The 21,656-nt window shown below is 49.1% G+C and overlaps 1 protein-coding gene across 2 annotated transcripts in view; it reads left to right on the forward strand.

The window, feature by feature from the left end:
• cacul1 (CDK2 associated cullin domain 1) overlaps positions 1 to 21,656 on the forward strand; it is a 53,793-nt gene that overhangs the window by 23,607 nt on the left and 8,530 nt on the right. The window contains exons 4-7 of one of the 2 annotated variants that reach the window (XM_028825634.2): positions 5,558 to 5,653; positions 7,389 to 7,491; positions 7,800 to 7,889; positions 14,381 to 14,519. In XM_028825634.2, the coding sequence (XP_028681467.2) occupies positions 5,558 to 5,653; positions 7,389 to 7,491; positions 7,800 to 7,889; positions 14,381 to 14,519 (428 nt within the window). The remainder of the gene's footprint in view (positions 1 to 5,557; positions 5,654 to 7,388; positions 7,492 to 7,799; positions 7,890 to 14,380; positions 14,520 to 21,656) is intronic. The other variant, XM_051923622.1, reaches the window with a different exon arrangement.

A 21,656-nucleotide genomic window follows, 5' to 3' on the forward strand; every position in this document is an offset into this window, starting at 1 on the left:
ATTCAGTCCATTTGTCGCCCATTTATTTAGTTAATAGCTCAGCTGGCCCAGTAGCTCTTCCAGATTTTTCTAGCAGGTTGTCGCGGTTTCTGCTTCGGCTCCATTCTCTGGATTTTGTTCCAGACTCCCATAACTCTTTGCATAAAGAAGCGTTTCCTCACTTCAGTCGTAATTGCAGTTCCCCTTAATCTCCTCTATTTGTCCTGAAGTATGTGGTGAATTCTGCTGGATCTCCTTTATCAATGGCCTTTGAGGATTTTGAAGACCTGATGAGGTCTCCTCTACTCGAGGTTTAATTCTCCGAGTCTGTCAGAGCAGGACATGTCCTTTAGTCCCATGATGCACCTGGTTGCACAGCTTCATGTGCTGCTATGTCTCTCTTATACTGTGGTGACCAGAACTGTGCACACAGCACTCCAGATGTGGTCTCACCAGTGCCACCTACAGTCTGAGCATAACGTGCCTTGACTTAAATTCAACAGTTGGGCACTCAGCAGGCCCGCTCTCTGAGTTGGCATGGGGGCTGCCACTTTGTGCTTCTCAGCCTTTCCACTTCACAATAATGGCACTTGCAGTTGAGCGGAGCAGATTAAGCCGAGCGCTAATTGCACTTACTGACTGGTGGTAAAGGTGGCATCCTCTGCCAGTGCCAGTCCCTGACCTCATCAGTATGACCCATTCTAATGCCAATGGAGACCACGTGTCTATGTGTTGATTTGATGCACTGGTTGAACACCTCAAGCCCATCATGTGGCCATCGACAGACAGGCATACCTCACTGAAGAGTTTTTCCAGGGTTTCTTGATTTTCCAAGCTTTTCAGTTCAGCGTTTCACTTTTGAGAACTTTTAGTGCCACATTACAGTCAGCAGGGCCTTTGCTTCAATGTAGACGAGCATTTGTAAAACTTCAGACTTGACCTGGATGTGGTCATGAGAATGTCAGAGTCGGTGAAGCTCCAAGGGGGTCAAGGATGACTGCTGGTGGCGATTCTGGGGTCTCGAAGACACAGAAAAAAAGGCAAAATTAGGTTGTGAGGAAAAAACAGTTTAAGAAGTTTGGAAGCACCGTCTGAACACCTCGATGGAATACGTGCTCGGCTGACTTCAGAACAGGTCACCCACCTGAAGCTAAGCGCGTTCGGGCCCGGCCAGGACTTGGGTGGGAGTCCACCTAGGAAAAGCTTGGCTTGCTGCTGGAGGACAGCAGGGGGCATCTAGCCTGTGGTCTGAATGTGGGACATTTGCAGTCGTAAGCCTTCATTTACTTGATCATCGGTGACGCGATACCGTGAAGCCACTCGCATGCTGTGACACCCCCAGTGGCTCAGCTCAGTCCAACTGGGCCACAGCTCGCTCCTCAAACAGGATTGATGTTGTCTTTAGTTGAGGTGTTGGTGAGGCCAGCAGGGGGCATTGTGATGTGCAGTGCAGTGATGGGGGGCACCGTGCTGTAAAAATGGAGCCATCCTTCAGATGAGATGTTAAAACTGAGGTCCTTACTCGCTGTGGTCATAAAAGATCCCTGAGTATCCTTCATAAAGAGCAGGGTGTATCCTGATGTCTGTTATGGGCTTTGTCATTCTGGCCCCCTCATCATCCCCTGTCTCTAATTGTCTCTCTCACCCCCTTGCCCACCTAAGAGCTAATGTGTGGCGAGCATACTGGTGCAAAAATGGCAGCCGTCTCATCACCCAGGTGGATGCTGCACATTAGTGGTGGTTGAAGTGGCTCCCCACTTGCTATGAAAAGTGTTTTGAGTAATGAGAAAGGCGCTATATAAAGTTATTTATTATTGTTATAAAGTGTTAAAATCTTCGGGATGGAAACTTGGATTATGAGGATTGCAGTAACCGCCCACCAGATGGCAGTATGAGGCTGCAGGACGCCTCTGCTTTAAAATAGGAAAGGAGCCAGCGCTGCTTGAGGAGGGTGGGAATTGTGACAGGCTGGCTTTGGGGACACCACCTCTAGCCCACTCACCCCAGTTATTTACCAGCCAGAGGCAGCGTAATGTCAGGTCCAGAGGTGGAAGCCACCTTTGAGGCACTGACATTCTCCTCTGATAGCCTGCAGCTTCAGGGTGTGATGTGTAGGTGAGTACAGACTTGGCTCGGGCACAGGAGGCAGAGGGACCTCATCAGAATTGTCCGATGTTAAGAGTGGTGACCAGCAGGGGGCAGTGCTGTTGTTAACATATAGAAATGATTTGGACAGGAATATAAGGAACAAGCTGGTGAAGTTTACAGACGATACCAGGATAGGAGGGCTGGCAGAAAATCGAGAATCCAATGAATCATCCAAGAGGAACTTGGACAGCAGGTGGGCTCGGGCAGATTTGTATCTTTGAGGCACAGCTCATAATGAAATTGTGGGGGGGGGGGTGTCTCAGTTTCCTTTGCAAACAGTTCCTAGAAATCCTGTGTATATACCAAGTTTTGCACTTTGTAGTGTCTGCGTATACCAGGCTGATCTTCAGTCATTTTTGAGGACACATTGAGAAATGCTGAATATAGTGCTTGGGACCAAAATACAGTTGTGCCTCAGTATCTCCAGGACCCCCTGTGGATTCTCTACTGTAAAGTGGTGTAGTTCAGGAGGCCTGTTGTAACTCCCGTTAGGATGAAGCAGTCGTAACCAACAAGATCCGCTGTCTACCTTGACGTCTGTGTAATCGATTGCATGATATGCGATGCTGGAAGAGGTTTCCGTTTTCTGCCAGACACATGTTGTCGCCGTGCTCCGTGTCCTGAGCGTCTCCGGGGGGAATAATGACGATTTCATGTTAGATGTTTTCCTTCAGATCTTCCACAGTGCGAGGCTTGTTAGGATAGACCTTTCCTTTCCTTTGAGCAGACCCCCAAAGAAAGAAGTCTGGTGGTGTCAGATCCAGCGACTGTGGTGGCCAAAGCCCCTTTTTTCCTCCACAGTCCTTGCCTTACGATTTGTGACACGTTGCTCCATCTTGCTGTTAGTAACCTTCACGATCATCCAGTTGATTCTGACGTCGCTTAAACGGATTGGTGACCCGATAGGTTGGCACCATGAAGACACGCTGCTCGATACTGTACACCACCACCACCATCCTGACTGAGTGAAGGGGTACAGGTGTTAGGCACCCAGAAGTTACAAACGGTGGTCCAGTGCCAACCTCATCGCTCCGACGCAGTGGCATCCCGGCTTGCTGGGAGCTCCACAGACCGAGGGGCACGTTGTTTCGTTCAGATTGCTTGGTCCCAGCGAGAGCCATTACAGAACACTGGGGGCCTCTTTCAAGTGAATCTCCCCGTCTCTGCCTCTTGTATTCTTTAAATCCTCCGCACAAGCAGCACTTCCACTCCACAAATGTCGGCTTCTTTCCACTTTATTGTGCGAACGCTCAATTTGTTCTTACTGACCTTATGGCCTTCTTACAGACCCCCCTTTCAAAGAGTTTCCCGTCGTGAGACCACACTTCACATCCCCAGGCATGGGCAGCTGGTGACTGGAGGACGGGCACACTGGTCTGCATGACGTTGTAGGGCTGCACGATCCCCTGGGGTTCACCCAAGAAGCTTTTTCTTTTTCTTTCTTTGCGTGTCATTCTTTCACATTTTTTCCATTTCTGCCTTCACAAGTGTTCATCTTTGCAGAGGGTCCTGCTGCTGATTCCTCGTCATGAATCTGGTGACATTGGGCTTCTTGCTCTTATTGTTGACACCCATCAAGGCAATCCCAGTAAGATTAGGTGGTCTGAGACACGCAGCTCTACCTGTCCACCAAACCCTCCTTGAGGGTCTCAGCCTGCCAAGACGCTCCATTATGGCACATCTCAGCTGGCATCTGTGTGGACTGAGAGAGCAGGGGACCATTTAATGTGCCCATCCCTACCTCCAATATGCCACCTCGGGTGGCCCTGTCCTCTGACAGTGCTGTCCACTGGACTCTGTTTGGACCATTTGGAAGGTGCTTTGAACAGTGCTGACCTCGCTGTCTGATCTGAAATACTTAACACCTTGTTTCCTAAATTTATTTACAATTATATAAAAAAAGAAATTAGTACGCAGATGTAGATTCCACTACAACTGCTAGATGGCATGACCAGTGCTTCCAATACGATCCTTGGTAAGCATCGAATACACATCAACCAGCATCGGCGGGATACGTATGCCACCTCAGTCTGCATTAAGGCTGGTAGCGGTTTTAAGCGATTTCAAAACAATCGTCTACAAGGGGTTAACACCCAACTTGATAGAAGATTCGTGCCCACTGTGGATGATGGGACCAAATTGGCGGTCCGTGCCTTGTTCACAGAGACCTCTGTCACGTGTGTGTAGAGCTGTGCTGTTTGCCACCTGGGTGACAAAAGGGGGCGCTATAGCTTGACTTGGCTCTTCGGCCTACTGGCGTTAGAATGGGGTAGTGCCATCTGTGTATGCATTAGAGTGTGTGATAAGCTGCCCGGACACAGACAGACGGACACCATTCTTAAGTCCACCACACGTTTATTATTCATAATATTTTCCAATTACTGTGCACAACCCCAGTGCTTCAAGCACCAAACTCCCCAAAGTCCAGGCTCTCTTTCAGTCTCTGCCTCCTCTCTCCTGTCCTCCTTGTCCTCTCCTCACCCGACTCCAGTCCTTCTTTGCAGGGAGGCGGCCCCTTTTATAAGTACCCGGATGGGCTCCAGGTGATCCCCGACACTCCCTAGACACTCCCCTGTGTGGCAGAAGTGCCGGCTGTGTTCCCGGAAGCCCTCCGGGTGTTCCCAGTCTTCTTCCCCCCAGCACTTCCTGGTGTGGCGGAAGTGTTGGGGTTCCGGGTCCTTCAGGCATGGGGGCGCCCCCTGGCAGAGACCACGGGCCCCTACAGGGTTGGGCTTCCAAGCCCTGCACCCGTGGCCCCTAAAGGAACCAGGGCGGTTGCCCTCTCGTGATCTGGAGGAGGCATGAGCCCTCCTCCTGTCTTCCTGGGCGTCCCGGCTGGGTGCCACCCCCAGCCGTCTGCCACAAGTGTCATCGAGAAGTTCATTTACTTCAGTAATTCAATTCAAAAAGTGAAACTCCTGTATTATAAAGATTCATTACACGCACAGAGTGGTGCATTTCAAACATTTATTTCTTTTCATTTTGTTGATTATGGCGTACAGGTAATGAAAAGTCAAATCTCAGAAAATTAGAAAATTGTGAAAAGGTCAATATTGTCAACTCCTGGTGTCCCACTCCACTCAGCTAATGAACCCCAAAGGCCTGCCAAGGGGTCCTGGGCCTTGAAACCAGGGGTCCTCAATCCCAGCCCCGGAGGGCCGCAGTGGCTGAAGGTTTGTGTTCCAACCCGGGTGCTTAATTACAAAGCAATTCTTTGCCAATACTTTCTACAGGCACCATGGGTAATGACGATCAAAGGAGAGGGTAGGGTCGAGGATCACAGCAGCCTGTGCAGACAAGTTTAGAACAAAGACGGGGGGCTTTGTGCCTGGGGGCGCAATCCTTTTTTTTTTTTTTTCCACCTGAACCCCTCTGTGGGGTTGTCTATGTATGTGGACGGAGGTGACCGTGTCTTCTTTCTGTCTTACAGAGCAGCCCTCCAGAGCACTACATCGAGAAGTTTAACACGGCCCTCACACAGTATATGGGGGCTCTGCAGAGCATCGTGCCACTCTTCATTTACATGGTGAGTAGCCCCCCTGGAGGGGCACTTTTGTTCCTTGGCCATGTTCCGTCTCTTCACGGTGCCCTGATCAAGTTAAGAATATGCGGTTGCCCTGTGAGCACTGGAGGAGGCCGTGGTGGTCGCACCTGTCAGTGTCAGAGCCGAGGGTCCCAGTCACACGCGGTGGGTGGGGGGGGGGAGATTATTGAACATTTATTCATTCATTTCTTTATTTGACGGATGACTTTATCCAAGGTGACTTGCACCATTTGAGATACAGTTGGTCAGATTTCTTTTGTTCTACAGTCAGGTGACGTGACCCGCTCCGGGTCACAGAGGGGTGTCGGCAGCAGAATTTGAACCCACATCTTCCAAAGCCTTACCCCGCTGTGCCACACTTGTTGAGGGTGCGGCCTTTTTTCCTCTTAATGTTCTTCCTGAAGGCAGTGGGCCGATGTTGGCACCATTTAAAGGCAGCAGTAGTGCTGCCCCTCCAGCTCCACACTTCTTAGGTGGGCATTCTGCTTGTTTGCTTCCATGATGGAGAACTGCTGCTACTTCCTTCTCCTCCTTTCTCCTCAAAGCAAGTGACTCAGGTGGGCACTGTGCCAATTTGGCAGGCTGATTGGTTTGTGTGTGTTAATGCGGGCAGACACGGAGGTATCTGAGCCTAAAGCTCTGGGCTTGGGGTACTTTGACTTGTCTGCACGCGGAGTTTCAAGGTGCCTGACCACCCTCTCCGTTTCCGTCCTTCTGCCTCCGTCCTCTCGACAGGCCACTGTTGTACAATATGGCCGCTTCCCTTTGGGCACTAAAGAGTTAATACACACCGTGTTTGATAGCCAAGACCACCATACCCCACGGTCAGTAGAGGGGCCCAGTGAGCGACCTGCCTTCTGTTGGCCACCCGGTGGGGTCCACGTTCGACGCCAGCCTTCGTTTGACTGATGAGGTGCCAGGAGTTTGACTCCTCCCACAGAGTCGAGGGTCTTTGTAGCGTTTTATGTCTTCCTATTTCCCAGTATAATTAAATGGTTGCTTTACTGGCCAAGAGGCCTCCCGTTTGTATCGTGCAGACATCGTCCGTCAGTGTGAACTGGCATAAGGACCTGAGAGGAGGCGGCACTACACTATGCCAGTCACATAGCATTTTGTCCGCGTCTTCACGTGATGAGATCCGACTGTTCATCTCGCGAAGGAAGGCTCAGCCGCTGACCACCATAGTGTTGAAAGGCAGGATGTGGGGTCCTGGGTGGACCTCTGACTCCACACAGACCCTTCACTCCTTAGAGCCTCTCAATGACCCTGCCAGTCACCTGAAATAGTTGCCAGGCACTTTTTTGTGTTTTTTTCCCCCTGATGGCTGTAAGTTATTTGTAACCTCCATGGCCAATAGACCCTCAAAGATGAACCATAATTAGGGTCCCTATAATCCCTCAAGCTTGGACCAGGGGTCCTGGGTGATCAGATTTTTAATTGAATTAGATCATATGGTTAAAGTGGAAGGAGGAAACCTGGGAGGTCTGTGGAACCTTCTGGAACCTCGTCAGATGCCTCAGGGAATCCTGGTGTGCCTGGCACATCATCTCGTCACATGTTGTCCTTCTCCAGCCCTTATCCTCTTCATTTTCATGACTTGGCTCTTGTCCTAATGACTCGTTTGTCACGTTCAGAACTTTGCTGTTGTCCTCTCCATTTGAGTCTCGTGCTCCTCCTCGTCCCATTCTCACAACTTTCTCACGCCTCTTTGTTGCAGAATAAATTTTACATCGAAACGAAGCTGAACCGAGACCTGAGGGAGGACCTCATCAAGCTGTTCACGGACTGCGTGGCGGAGAAGCATGTGTGCACTCTCATGCGTAAGTCGCCCTTGCGTGTTTGAGGGTATGCACGGGGCCACAAATTCTCGCTGGTGACTGCCTTTTTGCAAGGAGCTATATAAAGTGGCGATGCCTGCCGTGCTGTGGGGCGGTGGAGTGGGCCCAGATTGTCGGTCCCCAGACTGGTGAGTGGTCTCTCCTCTTCAGTGCTCTCGCCCCTCACACTGTGAAAGGTGCCATATAAAGTGAAGGCGGATGGTGTGACTGTAACCTGGCATTCATGTTGGGGGTGCCCATTGACTGTGGAGTCGACTGCCACTCTCATCCCTGCCATCTTTGTTTTGCAGCTTTACTCTTACAAGCTCACTCCACACCGTTCCAGATAACGCCGTCCACCATGGCGAGCATCATCAAGGGCCTGTATGCGCTTAGACCTGGTGAGTTGTGCCCACCTCTGCCTTCTGTTCTTCTTTTAAGGTGGTGGCTCTAGAAATGCAGAAAAGACCAAAGTCGTTGGAAAAGGGTGGGAGAAGGATTGGCATCTGATTTAGGATGGAGAGGGCCTGTTGTACAAGGTGGGCTGATCTTTGCAGCTCACGTGACAGGCGAGGCTGGTCAGCACTGGCCTGATGTGACCACTAGGGGGTACTTCATTTAATCTTTTGTACCTTGAGCTTTTCTGGCCCTCTTATTGTTCAGAACACAAATGCCCATGGTGGCCGTCCTGCCTCACGTCAGGGTAGCCCACTCAGCCTTAAAAAGCCAGCTCAAGATGTTTTTTAGGTACAGCCAGGGTTGCTCTTGATCTGAATTCTGTACTCCTTAGGTAGACTACAGATACCCACATGCCTGTAAAAGAAAAAAGAGCACCCCGAAAACATTGGGGTCTCTGAGGCAGCTGAGTGCAGGGGCCTTGCTGTGTCCATGTCCGTAGGTCACAAGCTGTTGTTGGGTCAATGGTACAAATATCAAGGACCCCGTGAATAGGATGAGGCAGCATAGACGGCAGTAAGAAGGGGCTGTGGTGGTGGAGGGACCAATCAGAGGTCTGCGAATCAGAGGGGCATGACCAATAGGAGGCAGGCTCCCAAGTAGCCAATGAAAGGCATGGTTTTTTTGCTAGTGACTAGTCAGACACATGACTATTTGAGGGGAGTAACCAATCAGAGGTGTGCTTTTCACTTGTGACTTATCAGTGGCACTTTTTTCTATACCTGACCAATCACAACAGACATGATGACCACAGGAGCATGACCGATAAGAAGCATGCTTTTTACAAGTTCTTCTTTCTTCTTTCATCCTCCCCATTAGGGGTCGCCACAGCAGATCTGTTGTTTGCATATTGATGTGGTAATTTTACACCGATGGCCCTTTCTGACATAACCCTCCCCATTTATCCTGGCTTGGGACCGGCATGAAGAAACACTCTGGCTTGTGCGTTAATAAGGAACAAATGAAAAGGGTGCTCTCTACTAGTGACTTACCAGAGACACAAGTGACCAATCGGAGCCATGACTATCAGACTTTAGTGACCAATCGGAGCCATGAGTATCAGAAGGTAGTGACCAATCAGAGCAATGAGCATCAGATGGTAGTGACCAATCAGAGCCATGACTATCAGATGGTAGTGACCAATCCGGACCATGACTATCAGATGGTAGTGACCAATCAGAGCCATGACTATCAGATGGTAGTGACCAATCCGGACCATGACTATCAGAAGGTAGTGACCAATCAGAGCAATGAGCATCAGATGGTAGTGACCAATCGGAGCCATGACTATCAGACGGTAGTGACCAGTTGGAGCCACGACTATCAGAAGGTAGTGACCAGTCGGAGCCATGACTATCAGACTTTAGTGACCAGTCGAAGCCATGAGTATCAAACGTTAGTGACCAATCGGAGCCATGACCATCAGACAGTAGTGACCAATCGGAGATATAATAGTAAAGGAGAGGACATGTCCTACCAGTCCAGGCTGCCTGGGTGTTTCTCACTGTGATCTCCGTAGCCCCAGCTGTGTTAGGTTTCGGTGGTACTACACCCATGGCTCTCCACTGTCCTCACTTTCAGATGTACACAGGTTCTTGTCAGAGCCCCTCTGTGACTTCAGTCCTGGCCCTTTAGGTGCCCAACTGGGCGCCAGGCTGATGGCCGATCCTGTGTCTGTGTACACGTAGAGCAGGTCGATGGCCACTTCAGAGAAGGGACTGTGCAGCCCAGACTTTGGCTTTTTTGCCAGGTGAGAGACGCGAGAGGCCAACTGTGTGAGGTCGTTTTGTTCTCCAGTGTTGACCACACAGGCCACCGGGGGCAGCGTCACTGAAGGTGCCCGTGTGAGTTCCTCCAGGTGAAGTCAGGAGCATATGTGCGTTTTCAGTTTCTTCACTTTTCTGTGACTATAAGACGAGAAGCCCCCTGCCGCAGTGAAGATGCATTTGCAGCTGATTTTTCCTCCTCCAGGCGTTTGATTTCAGACTGCAGATTGGAAAGCCTGCAGGGCTGAGTGAAGTGTGATGGATACTAAAGTGAAGTAAGGATGTCATAGCCAGAAGGGGGCGCCACAGCTGGAAAACGAGCAGCATGCCATCTGCCCAGGTCTGTCTCCCTCACTGCGTGTTGTGGTAGACCACCTAGTTAAGGAATGTTGGAGGGGCCCCTTGGCCATTTGCACACCCAATTGATGGGTGCTTTCCGTCTTTGTGTTTTGATGTCCACTCGTTGTCCTTTTTGTGGTTGCATCCAGTGGACGGAGGGGATTGGGGCCTCCGTGTAATGGAGTGGAAGGATGAGAGCCAAGCAGTGAGTGAAGGTGAGTGGGGGTTTTATTTAACATGGATGGTCTTGTTAGACCTGAGGGTGTTTCAGGTCAGGAGATACTCGAGTGACTCGGACCGACGGCAGGGCTAGTGGGACGCTGCAATTCTCAAAAAGCCCCCCAGGTTATTACAGCGTGCCTCAGTCAGCTTCAAGTGTGCACAGGAGGACCCGAGCCCGACATGTCAGACACGGTGGGCTTGCAGCCCTTTGTGTTTTCACCGTTAACCCTTTGTAGTCCACTCCAACCACACACCTCTAGTTCAGGTCTGGCTGATGTTATATATGCCTCTATTATATAGTGCCTTTCATGTCTGTCTGTCTGTCCCTATCTAGCTGTGTTATATTTGCCTTCATCTATTATATGGTGCCTTTCATTTCTAAACATATTTTATGTAATGTCTTTTATAGTTATCTATCCATCCCATTATATATAGTGCCTTTCATTTCTGTTTGTCTGTCTCTCTGGCCCTGTGATACAAGGTCTTTTCCTGTCTGTCTAGCTGTGCAGTTTTGTTTCATGTATCTCCATCTATTATATAGTGCCTTTCATTTCTGTCTGTCCCGCTTATTTTTTTGCCGTCCCTTTCCTATTCATCCGTCTGTCTTTTAAGATGAAGACCCTGATTTTGCTGGTCGGACATCCGTCTGTCTGCTCTGTGCACTCCACAGTCCCACCACTACTATGCGCCCACCTCTTGCTCATGCCTGCTCCTCTGTATGGTTGCTGACCCCACGGCATGAAGGCGACTCCGCAGCCCCTCTCTTCCTCTAATTCAAGGATGTCAAAGTCCGATCCTAGGGGGCCGCAGTGGCAGCTGGTGGCATTCCAGCCTGTACTCCGCTGGTTTTTGAAGGCAGCTGGCATGCCATGCCAAACGCACCTTTCAATGGCCTGTTGACGTTTGGCTCCTTTATCAGGTTGCTGGTGTCGCTTGTTTGGATTTCTCACAGCTTTGTGCCCATCTTGTGACTGATGTTCCAGTCACAGTCTGACATTGACATGCCCTGCCCAGCCTGTGGGCATCATTTCGGAGTGGAGTTGTTGCCATGCTGCCTGCCACGTTGTTGCTCTTCTCTAATTAAACCGCGTCGCCTCTGGGGCTTTGTGCACCTGAGCCCCGCCGCTCTTCTATCTGATGGCACACCGTCAATTGCTGTAATCTCGTGCGAGACACGGCTCTTGATTTGACATCCTGCTGCCATATTGACGTGTTTATTTCTTTGATGCCCGCTGCTTATTGCAGACGTGGAGACGAGGCCCTCTGTGTAGATTACCAGTCTCTGCAAGTGGCCTCATGGCTGCTCGGCCTGCCCTCGCTTTTCCCAGTGAACTGCCAGGTGCGCCACACGAGATCGGCTCGATGTTGCAAATGTTTGTCATTCAGGTTGGAGAAGTTCGAGTTGGCAGCGGGTATGCGGCATGTTTTTTTTTTTTTTTTGTAGTTATTGAAGTGCGGGATTGGTTCCTGCCTTGTGCCCTGTGTTGGCTGGGATTGGCTCCAGCAGACCCCCATGACCCTGTGTTCGGATTCAGCGGGTTGGAAAATGGATGGAAGTGAATCAAGAGCCTTGAAAGTGCAGCGTGCCAAAGGAAACTCGTGAAACGCGTCTGACGTGCACAAAGCCTGCTACCCAGTGCGCATGAAGTGGCGACGCTTCTGTCCATGTAAAAGTGTGTAACCCAGAGAGAGAATTTGTGTGTGTGTGTGTGTACCCAAGTGTATTGGGTGGGCTTAAATAAAGTTTAGAAGAAAAGACCTGGCCCAGGATCAGTGGGGCTGGAGAAAAACGTGAAGGATGAGGTGAAATGTGAACAGCGTGGAGTTGGCATAACCGGGGGATATGCAGTAACAGACGGAGAGAGGGAGACGGACACATGGAGTGAGAAACCCACAAAGAAAGATGCACTGTGGGGTGGGAGGTGCCAACTTACACCAGAACGAGTAGTGAAGGGTTATTTTGTACCCCAACCTTAATTACTTTTGTCCAGCATCCTTTTACTTGAACCTACCGGCAGCATCTGCCATCTCTCCTCAGCTTGATTCTCTACAAGTCCATTGTCACAGTGGTGTCCCTCCAGTGTGCCCCCAGTCGGTTTTAGGAGTATTTTAGCTACTTACTTACGTATGAATGACCACGACGAGATGTTCTTCTGGCGATGACTTTGTCTGCAAGGAACATTCAACAGCTGAAGTGAAATGCGCCACATGTGCAAATCCTGCAGTGGACGGAAGGTGTGACCAACCGGTGACAAATGAGTGCCTCAGAAGTGGGTCAGGTTTATGTTCCGATTATAACATGGGATTAAATTCCATTAAAAACATTTAAACTTATTGCAATATTTGATATCCTAACCTCACAGCGTGCATAGAAGTAGCCATTTTAACACTGGTGCGTAAAATACACCACGCGAGTACTTATGGGATACGGAATGGTGTGAGGAGTTAAGGGTTAAAACAGAAGTGTGGCGTTAAGACCCTCAGGATTGTGAGTGTGGCCCTCAAGCAGAGGGCCTGCTGTTTTAAAGTTTGATCGAACAGTTCAGCCTGCGGTGGGCTGGCACCCTGCCCGGGGTTTGTTTCCTGCCTTGCGCCCTGTGTTGGCGGGGATTGGCTCCAGAAGACCCCTGTGACCCTGTAGTTAGGATATAGCGGGTCGGATAATGGATAACCGTTCAGCACTTGAGGAGGGTCTTGGGAGTTAAAGTTGAGTTTCATTACAGCAGTGAAGCGGAGGTGCCAACGTTACACTGTGAGGCCACAACACCTCGAAGGAAAGCCGACATCCTGTGACTCGACTTCTGCTCGTGGGGTATGTCGGATTTATCAACCTTGTCGATTTACAATCGCTGCCCACGTCACGTGTACCTGGCTGGCAGCCGACCTTCTGGCACAACATTTGCTTGCCCATTTTTTTCGACGGCCAATAGCGTGCTGCCTGATGGTGCCAGTGCTTTACAAAGAGTTAAAAGGTGGCGCCATCTCAGCCCTTTTATCATTCTGTTATGGTACATAAAACACGAGACCTCAGGCAGATGAGCTGTTTGTGGGCTCCAAAACATCCTCCTCATCCTCGTTGTGTGCATTTTGCCTTGGCTGAACATTCGTGATACTAATTCTTTACATTTATATGGATTTTTTCTCGCTTCTAAAAGCGCTTTAGTGATTGGGGCGGGGCATTTCAACTCCCACTAACGAGTGGCATCCACCTGGGTGATGTGATGACGAGCACTTTCGTGCCAGTACGCTCACCACACATGAGCTGTTAGGTGGTGAAGGGGTGAAAGACAGCGAGCCAGTTGGGGACGGGATGATTAGGGGGCCAGAATGACTAGACCGTGGTGGACATCGGGATACCCCCCAACTCTTTATGAAGGATGCCCAGGGATCTTTTATGACCACAGAGAGTCAGGACCTCAGTTTTAGCAGCCATTTTTTACAGCACAGTGTCCCTATCAGTGCCCTGGTGGCATTGGGTGACACACAGCGCCCCCTGCTGGCCTCACCAACACCTCCTCCTGCGCACACAGCCGCCTCTGCGACTAAAGACAACATCACACCTGTTTGAGTTCAGTTGGACTGAGCCATTGGGTGTGTCACAGCATGTGAGTGGCTTCACGGGATCGCGTCACCGATGTGACCAGGCCTTACGTGATCTGTACATAACCCTCTGCCGTAACGTGGGTTTGTTCTCCTTACGGTGTTTCTCAGTTGTATCTCCTGTGCATTCAAATATGTAAAGTTTGTACGCAGTTCACATTATTGTACTGTGTTGGCATCTTTTACATTTTAAATGTACTTTTGCTCTTTGTTACAACTATAGGATAGAGAAAAAGATTTTTTACACTGGCACGGTATGAAGTTGGAGCTCGGGGGGAGTGTTTGAAGCCCCCCCGGCCCCATTAACCACCCGACAAGGTGACACAAAGACTTCTGCTTCACAGGTGCACTTTTTACTTGGACAGTCGGGAAGCCGTGTGGACGAGAAGAACAAAACAAAATGGCCGCCTCTTGGCAGGCAGACATGAGCCAGTGCTTGACACGTTACTCTGGCCAGCTTGCTGTCACATGCCGACCATATTTAATCGTATGTGTCCTTTCTCTTCCAGACTGGGTACAGCTGGCGCCAGCCCTTTTCTCCAATTTTATCCCCAACATCCTTCCTCCGGCCATGGAGTCCCAGCTGTGCGAGTATGCAGCACAAGACCAGAAGTTTCAGAGGGACCTCGTGCAGAACGGCTTCAGCAGGTAAGACGGCTCAGGCTGTCTTGGTCATTTTGAGTTTGTTCACCGTGGGGCTGGTGAGTCGGTGGTTACAACAACATGGGGTGGGCTAACCTCTGCCCATGCAGGCCAAGTGGGAGTTGAGCAGATCGTGTGCTTCATGTCAGCAGCCCCATCTAATCAGGTGTAGGTAAACCAGCAGACTTCTCTGACTGAATGAGCGATGAGGTGTGGCATGGTGGGTAGACGTGTAGAAGTCCACCCCTACAGTTCATTGTATTGTGATGAGATGTCACCTAAGGTTTCCTGCCGTGTCTGCATGAGTAATGCTGTGCTGTACAGCCGTGCACTGCCTCTCCTTTCTCAGCAGGAGTCGTGTCTGTCCGTTTTCTTGGTCTTCCATATCTTGCCTTGACCTCCTCGGTTCCCTTTAGCTGCTGTTCCAATATAGTAAATTAATCAGAATCGTACAGAACTCGTATCCTGACGACAAACACACACCAGCCCACCCTAAATCGGGAGGCATGGAACTCCCAGAATCCTTCACAAGCAACAGACCCCAGCACTTAAAGGAATGGACAGCAGTAGGCCATCCCTCAGTAGTTGTCATTGATGCTTTATTAATTTGAGATGTGATGTAAACTGTGCAGTTTAGTTACCTAATTATCATGTCTTGGGGGGGATTTCCACTGCAACGCAAGGTGAATTTTACCAGCAAGACCACCTAAACAGGTTACAGAGGGCAGGAGTTTTAGGCCGTGTTGAATATCAGCAGAGAGAAGAAGACAAAGGAGTAACATACAAAGGTCCAAAGGGGAGCAAAAAGGTGACGGACTGAACCAGAACATGTGGGGAAAAGAGGGACCCCCAGTTTAAGACCCCTCAGGTAACACTTACAGGGAGTTGAGTACAGTCTGGGAAGAACTTTTATAACGGCCAGGCACTACACTACCAAGACTATTCCTTGGATCGCCTGAGGTTTCTTCCTCTAATAACAAGCCGTACTCCTTACAAGTTGTCTTACTTTTCCTGACAACAGTAACAGATATGTCAAATCAAACACGGATAGATAGATAGATAGATAGATAGATAGATAGATAGATAGATAGATACTTTGGATATATTGTACATGGAAAAGACAAACAAATATTCAGTTACGTATAAACCCAAAATCAGCCAAATCGGGAAATGGCCAATGTTGCTGTAAATTGATCGGCCAGTGTCCGATCTTTTCTTTGATTTCGGGATTTGGCCGGCCAGTTCGTGAAATAGCATGGGGCGATCGGCCAAAGTCGGGGTGGGGGTGGTGTGGAGGCACGAGCAGCGATTTGTTGCGCACTTAGTAGTGCAATTGCATCGAGTGTAGCCCTGGCCGCCGGTCGGTGATTGGGAAGACATGACGGTTTGTAGTGATTTTTCCTCTCTGCCTACGGATTCCAGCGTGAGCAGTTTCTCGTGCAGAATGAAAAACTCACTTCTGAAACGACATCTAAATTTTTAAGCATCTTCACACCTTGAGCGGACAGTCTTACATCAGCACATCAGATTTTGGCCAGGGAATTCTCACCACGTTGTGAAATGGCCGGTCAAAGTAGCATATCCATCCATCCATTATCCAACCCGCTATAACATATAACACAAAGAAGCTCATGAAGTGTCTGGGACACCCAAAGGCAAACCCTGTGTATTATAAAGAGCACTAAAGAAAATGCATGTTAAGACAAGGCCCGTTGTGTCGGTCGAGTCTGCCCCAAGATGGCCGACAGATGGGCTGACCCTGGAAGTGACGTCACAGCACATCAGTCTTCCTTTCTGCACAGGTGGGAAGAAGAAGAGTTGTCGTAATTGCTTAGCGCCCTCTAAGCCCGTTTGTAGAGGGCATAGGAAAAGTCAGGACCAATGGTGGTGGGAAAGCCTTAGGATTTAGGCTTCAGAGGAGCAAAGAGAGCCCCTGCTGGACTGTGAGGGGTGACAATGAAGGAGGAGAGAGGGACAGCTGGGACCAGAGAGGACAAAGGCCCAGTGGTGGCATTGTGACGGCTCTCCACACTCGATAGTTTTAGTCTCGCCAGTGCCTTTTCCAGTGATGTTGTGGTGCCATCTCGTACGCTGGTCGTTATCACCTGGTCTGATCTTAAATTTGTTTATAGGAATTGCTTACTGGGAGTTTTGCACCCACAACTGCCTGTCTGTCTCTCTCTCTCTCTGTCTGTCTCTTATTTTCTTCCTAAGTTCACTGTGGTGGTCTTCAAGTTTTGGGGTCCTGATCAGATGTCTCGTGGGTTTATTTCTCGGGGTCCATCAGAGAGAACAGAGGACTCCTTCCCTTGCCTTGTCACGCTACAAGATCAGTTAACATGAGTGTGAGAGGCCTACGACACAAGTTTTGGTTTTCCCAGTTAACGGACCTTACGCCTCAATGAGATGAGCAGACTACGGGCGACGTTATCAGCAACAGTGTCCACGTGGATAAGGGGGCTTGAGAAATGGGTGGGTGGATGATTATCAGCTGAGGAAATGGCAGGCAGTTGAGCGGCCATGTCAGGTTCAGCGTAGACGATAGAAGTGCGTTAACCAAACGAAATAAAGCAGTAAACACACGCGGCGCACCCAAAATAAACCTGCGTGTTCGAAAGCGGAGACCATTTTCGCCCACTCGGTCCGACTCTGTCAAAGGTGAACTTTTTACGTTTTCTCCTCTGCCTGCCTGCCTGCGCTGTTGCGTCTCCCTGCGGCGCTGGCTTTATTTTTGTAGGCGGTTTTAACGCATCAAACTTCATTGCTTCTTCATTATTTCTTCCTCGCGCACAGAAAGTGTTTTTTAAATTGGACTCCTCTCTTTTTCTTTTCGTGTCACCTTTTATTTGACAAATGTGTGAAAGAAAGCACCGGCATCATTCGCCTCCCACGTTTGGGCGCTTTTAACGTTGTCTTTGTGGGACGTGTGAGCCGTTAAATGAGCTTCATGAAGGCAGCGTTTGAAAGGAAAGCAGCATGTGCTTTATTAACAGAACAACAAAAAAAACAAAATCGGCTGGAGCCCTCGATGTAAATGACGAGGACAGTGGCATCTCGCTTCTAGAACGACAAAAAAAAGATGATGTGAAAACGCTGCCAGTGTGTGCCACCTGTTGATATAAACAAGTTGGTGCGAACACGTGTGTGACAGCCTGGACGGCATGGGGGTGTCAGGGCAGCACAGACAATTAAAAATTGGGGTTTACACCCAAAGTGGTTAAAGCGACAGGTACGAGAATAAATGCCAAGAAGTCATCTCATTGACCATGCTGGTGGAGTGGTCACCAATTGGTGTGGTTTTGAGGGAACGTGCCATGTGTGTGGCCATGATCGACCTGACAGGGAAACGGAACAATCACCGATCGGAATTGACATCGAAGTACAGTCGGCCCTCCATGTCTGGGGGGGGGATTGGTTGAAGGACCCCTGCAGATCCTCATGTCCCATATATAACATGACTAGCCCGCGTCGTAGTGAAACTTTAAAAATCAATTACAAAAAAAAAAAATATGGAATAATTAGTATTGAGAAGACTTTCTATTGATAGCTTTCGTCACATGTGCTCAGGGTGAACCTGCTATCGTCTGTGTAAAGCACAGGGTGCCCACCAGTGGTGGACCTGCCAATTCTGGTATTCTATGGCAAATGCCAATCGAGCTCCACGGTGCCCACTACAGGACGTCGGACCCTCAGGCCACCCTCATGAAGTCTGTTTCTGATTGTTTGCTCAGAGACATTCACACCAGTGGCCTGCCTGTCTGCTGGAGGTCATTTTGTCGGCTCTGCCAGTGCTCATCCTGTTTCTTCGTTCCTGCTGATGGGTTAAGGACCTTCTACGAGGGGTCCTGTCCAGCTCTCCTGTCCGTTTGTCTCCTGGAATCTCCTCCATGACCTTAAGACTGTGCTGGGAGACGCAGCAAACTTTCTGGCAATGACACGTATTGATGTGCCATCCTGGAGAAGTTGGACTACCTGTACCAGCTCTATAGGGTACAGGTATGGCCTCATGCTACCAGTAGTGACACTGACCATGAGGACGGACAAATGTCAGTGGCCTCCCTCCACCTGTTAAACCGTTCATTCCTGTTATGGGGGTCGTCGCATACTCCTTACCCCCCGCTGACACTGATGAACAAGCCCCTCTGCTACTTCACTGACCAGATCGATAGCCCACAAGTGTCACTGACTTGATGCTCTACCTGGATTAAAAAGGGGTCCTTTCATTTTTTTCAGCAATTTGTATTATGAGATTCAGCCATATTAAAAGAAAACCAGTTGTACGCGTGTAGCCAAAGGTTACACCAGTGCTCATCCTGTCCCTTCTTGCCCAAAGGAGCAGATACCGGTGGGTCCTGCTGAGGGGTTAAGGACCTTCTACGAGGGGTCTGGTCCAGCTCTCCTAGAGGAACTGCCTGCCAGTCTCCTGGAATCTCCTCCATGCCCTTGAGACTGTGCTGGGAGACGCAGCAAACCTTCTGGCAATGCCACGTATTGATGTGCCATCCTGGAGAAGTTGGACTACCTGTGCCAGCTCTGTAGGGTCCAGGTATCGCCTCAGTAGTGACACTGACCATAGACAAATGCAAAACGAGTGACAAAACAGATGAGGAGGGACAAATGTCAGTGGCCTCCCTGCACCTGATAAACCATTCATTCCTGTTTTGGGGGTCCTCTCATTGTCACCCTCTAGTGCACCAAAACAGCTGACACTGATGAACAAACCCCTGTGCTACTTCACTGACCAGATCAACAGCCCACAAGTGTCACTGACTTGATGTGATACTCGGATTCATTTTTTGAGCAGTTTCTATTGAGATGTAGTATTAGCGTATAAACCTACGCACGTCCTCTCGTACACTTTACACCATCTCTAGATTACTTCTAATACCTGACACGATGTAAACAGTTGTTATACCTTCTTGTTTAAGGAATGATGGCTTCGGCAAGTGATACGCCACATTTCAATATCAATATCTAAGATGTTGATTTTTCTCGTTCAGAGGTAGCACTTTACTCTCTCACTTAGCCCAGGAAGAATTGCTTTGACCACCGAATTGCTTTTTAGGAACAGAAACACACACCCACACACAGTGTGATGCCAAGGGCCACACAGCGCCTTACAGATCGGATTTGTCAGCTTTTGTTTAAATAAATGAGAGGCAGCAGTCGCCGCTGTGCGCTCGTGTGCCCCGTCAATAATAACGGTTTTATTGGCTGAATCTTCATGACTTAATCTCCAGTGTACTGATTACCTACAGGCAGTCTGTGTGTGTCCAAGCCATTTGTAGCCTGCACAGCTTCACACACACACACACAGAGTTTAAAGCTGGCACCCGTGCCTGGTGTCTCCCCGGGGGCTGATGGTTGGACTCCCTTTAATTGGCTGACGGGGAGCGATGGTTTAAGGAAGTCAGATTTCAGTTGAACTGAATTTTAATTACCCAGAAGAATCGGGCAGGAGGAAGCTTGTCGTAAATCCCTGCAGCTAACGGGAAAGAAGGAGGGATGGTCCTTGAGCAGAAGTGCGGAGTCTTCTTTATGCCCACTCAGCTCACGTAACAGATTTGCATATCTCCGTTTTAATACAGAAAAATTCATCTTATTGGCTACGGAAATAAGGCACCTTGATGACACAGTGTAAACGATTCCCTGATTGGTTAAACCACATGCCGCACATTCCTTACTCTAATTATAGTTAAAGCTTCCTTCTCCTTTGTCTTTTTACAGCCTCCCCCAGGCAACCTGCAGCTGGCCATTTAATCCCAAGTGATTGTGAAATGTTGTAACCTACAAAGTGTGCATTTTCTTTCACAAGGACAGCCCACCTTTTTCCATCGGAAGACCATGGCCAGAGATTTGGAGGTGCAAATCTCAAACGGCTCGTGTCACATAATCCACATGCCAGCTATCCAGGTGTGTGCCCACCATGTTCCAATTTTACTGTTAAATGAAAGCATTTGTGTTAAGCCCCCTGGTGCACGACAGTGATTGAGGGTTTGAAGTGAAAGAGAAGAGCATATAAGACTGAAGCCAGGGAGCAGTTCTTTATGCAAAGACTTTGGAACAAACTATGGAAACATGGAGCTCAAGAACAAACTTTGATGACTTTTAAGAAGAATCGAAACAAATGGGCGACAAACGGACTGAATGGTCTCCTGTCATTCGTCACATTTCTCAAGTAATTAGAACACTCTGGACTTGAACAGGCCATTCATTCCACCAAAGCTCGCCAGTCCTGTCCACTTATTTCTTCCAAAAACACATCAAGTTGAGTTTGGAAAGTCCCTAAAGTCCTCCTGTCCACCACACTACTCGGTCACTTATTCTAAGTGTCTATCAGTCTCTGTGTAAAGAAAACCTTTCTAATGTTTGTGTGAAATTTCCCCTTCACAAGTTTCCATCGGTGTCCCCGTGTTCTTGATGAACTCATTTTAAAGTCACCATCTCTATCCACTGGACTAATTCCCTTCATCATTTTAAACCCTTCAGTCAGGTCTCCTCTTCATCTCTGTAAAGGCTCAGCTCTTTTAATCTTTCCTCATAACTCATCCCCTGTAGCCCTGAATCAGCCCAGTCGCTCTTCTCTGGACCTTCTCTTGTGCTGCTGTGTCCTTTTTGTAGACCAAAGCTGCACCCAGGACTCCAGATGAGGCCTTAACAGTGTGTTATAAACCCTGAGCAGAACCTCCTGTGACTTGTACTCCACACATCAAGGCGCTATATAGGCGCTAACATTCTGTTAGCCTTCTTAATGGCTTCTCAACACTGTCTGGAAGTCGATATCTTAGAGTTCACTACAACTCCTAAATCCTTCTCATAAGGTGGATTCTCGATTTTCAGACCTCCCAGTGGGTGAGTGCTGGGCATCTATGCCAGTGCTACCTTTAAATAAGTCACTGAGTTCTTCAGTACGCCCCATTCTACTACCATTGTTTGTCTTTGGAATTTGCAGGGCTTTGTGTTCAATTTTATACTCCTGTGGGAAAGACTGAGCTCATTTGGAGGAGGGTCTGCCTACGTTTGGCTGTGAAGTGTACGTGATGTCCAAAAGTAACACATTCCCACCCTGTATGCGTAATTTACACCTCACCTGCTTCCATCTGTGCCTTTGTGTTCATTTGAAAATAACAACTGGGGTCCACC

This window comes from Erpetoichthys calabaricus, chromosome 2 (genome assembly GCF_900747795.2).
Source record: "Erpetoichthys calabaricus chromosome 2, fErpCal1.3, whole genome shotgun sequence".
NCBI lineage: Eukaryota > Metazoa > Chordata > Cladistia > Polypteriformes > Polypteridae > Erpetoichthys > Erpetoichthys calabaricus.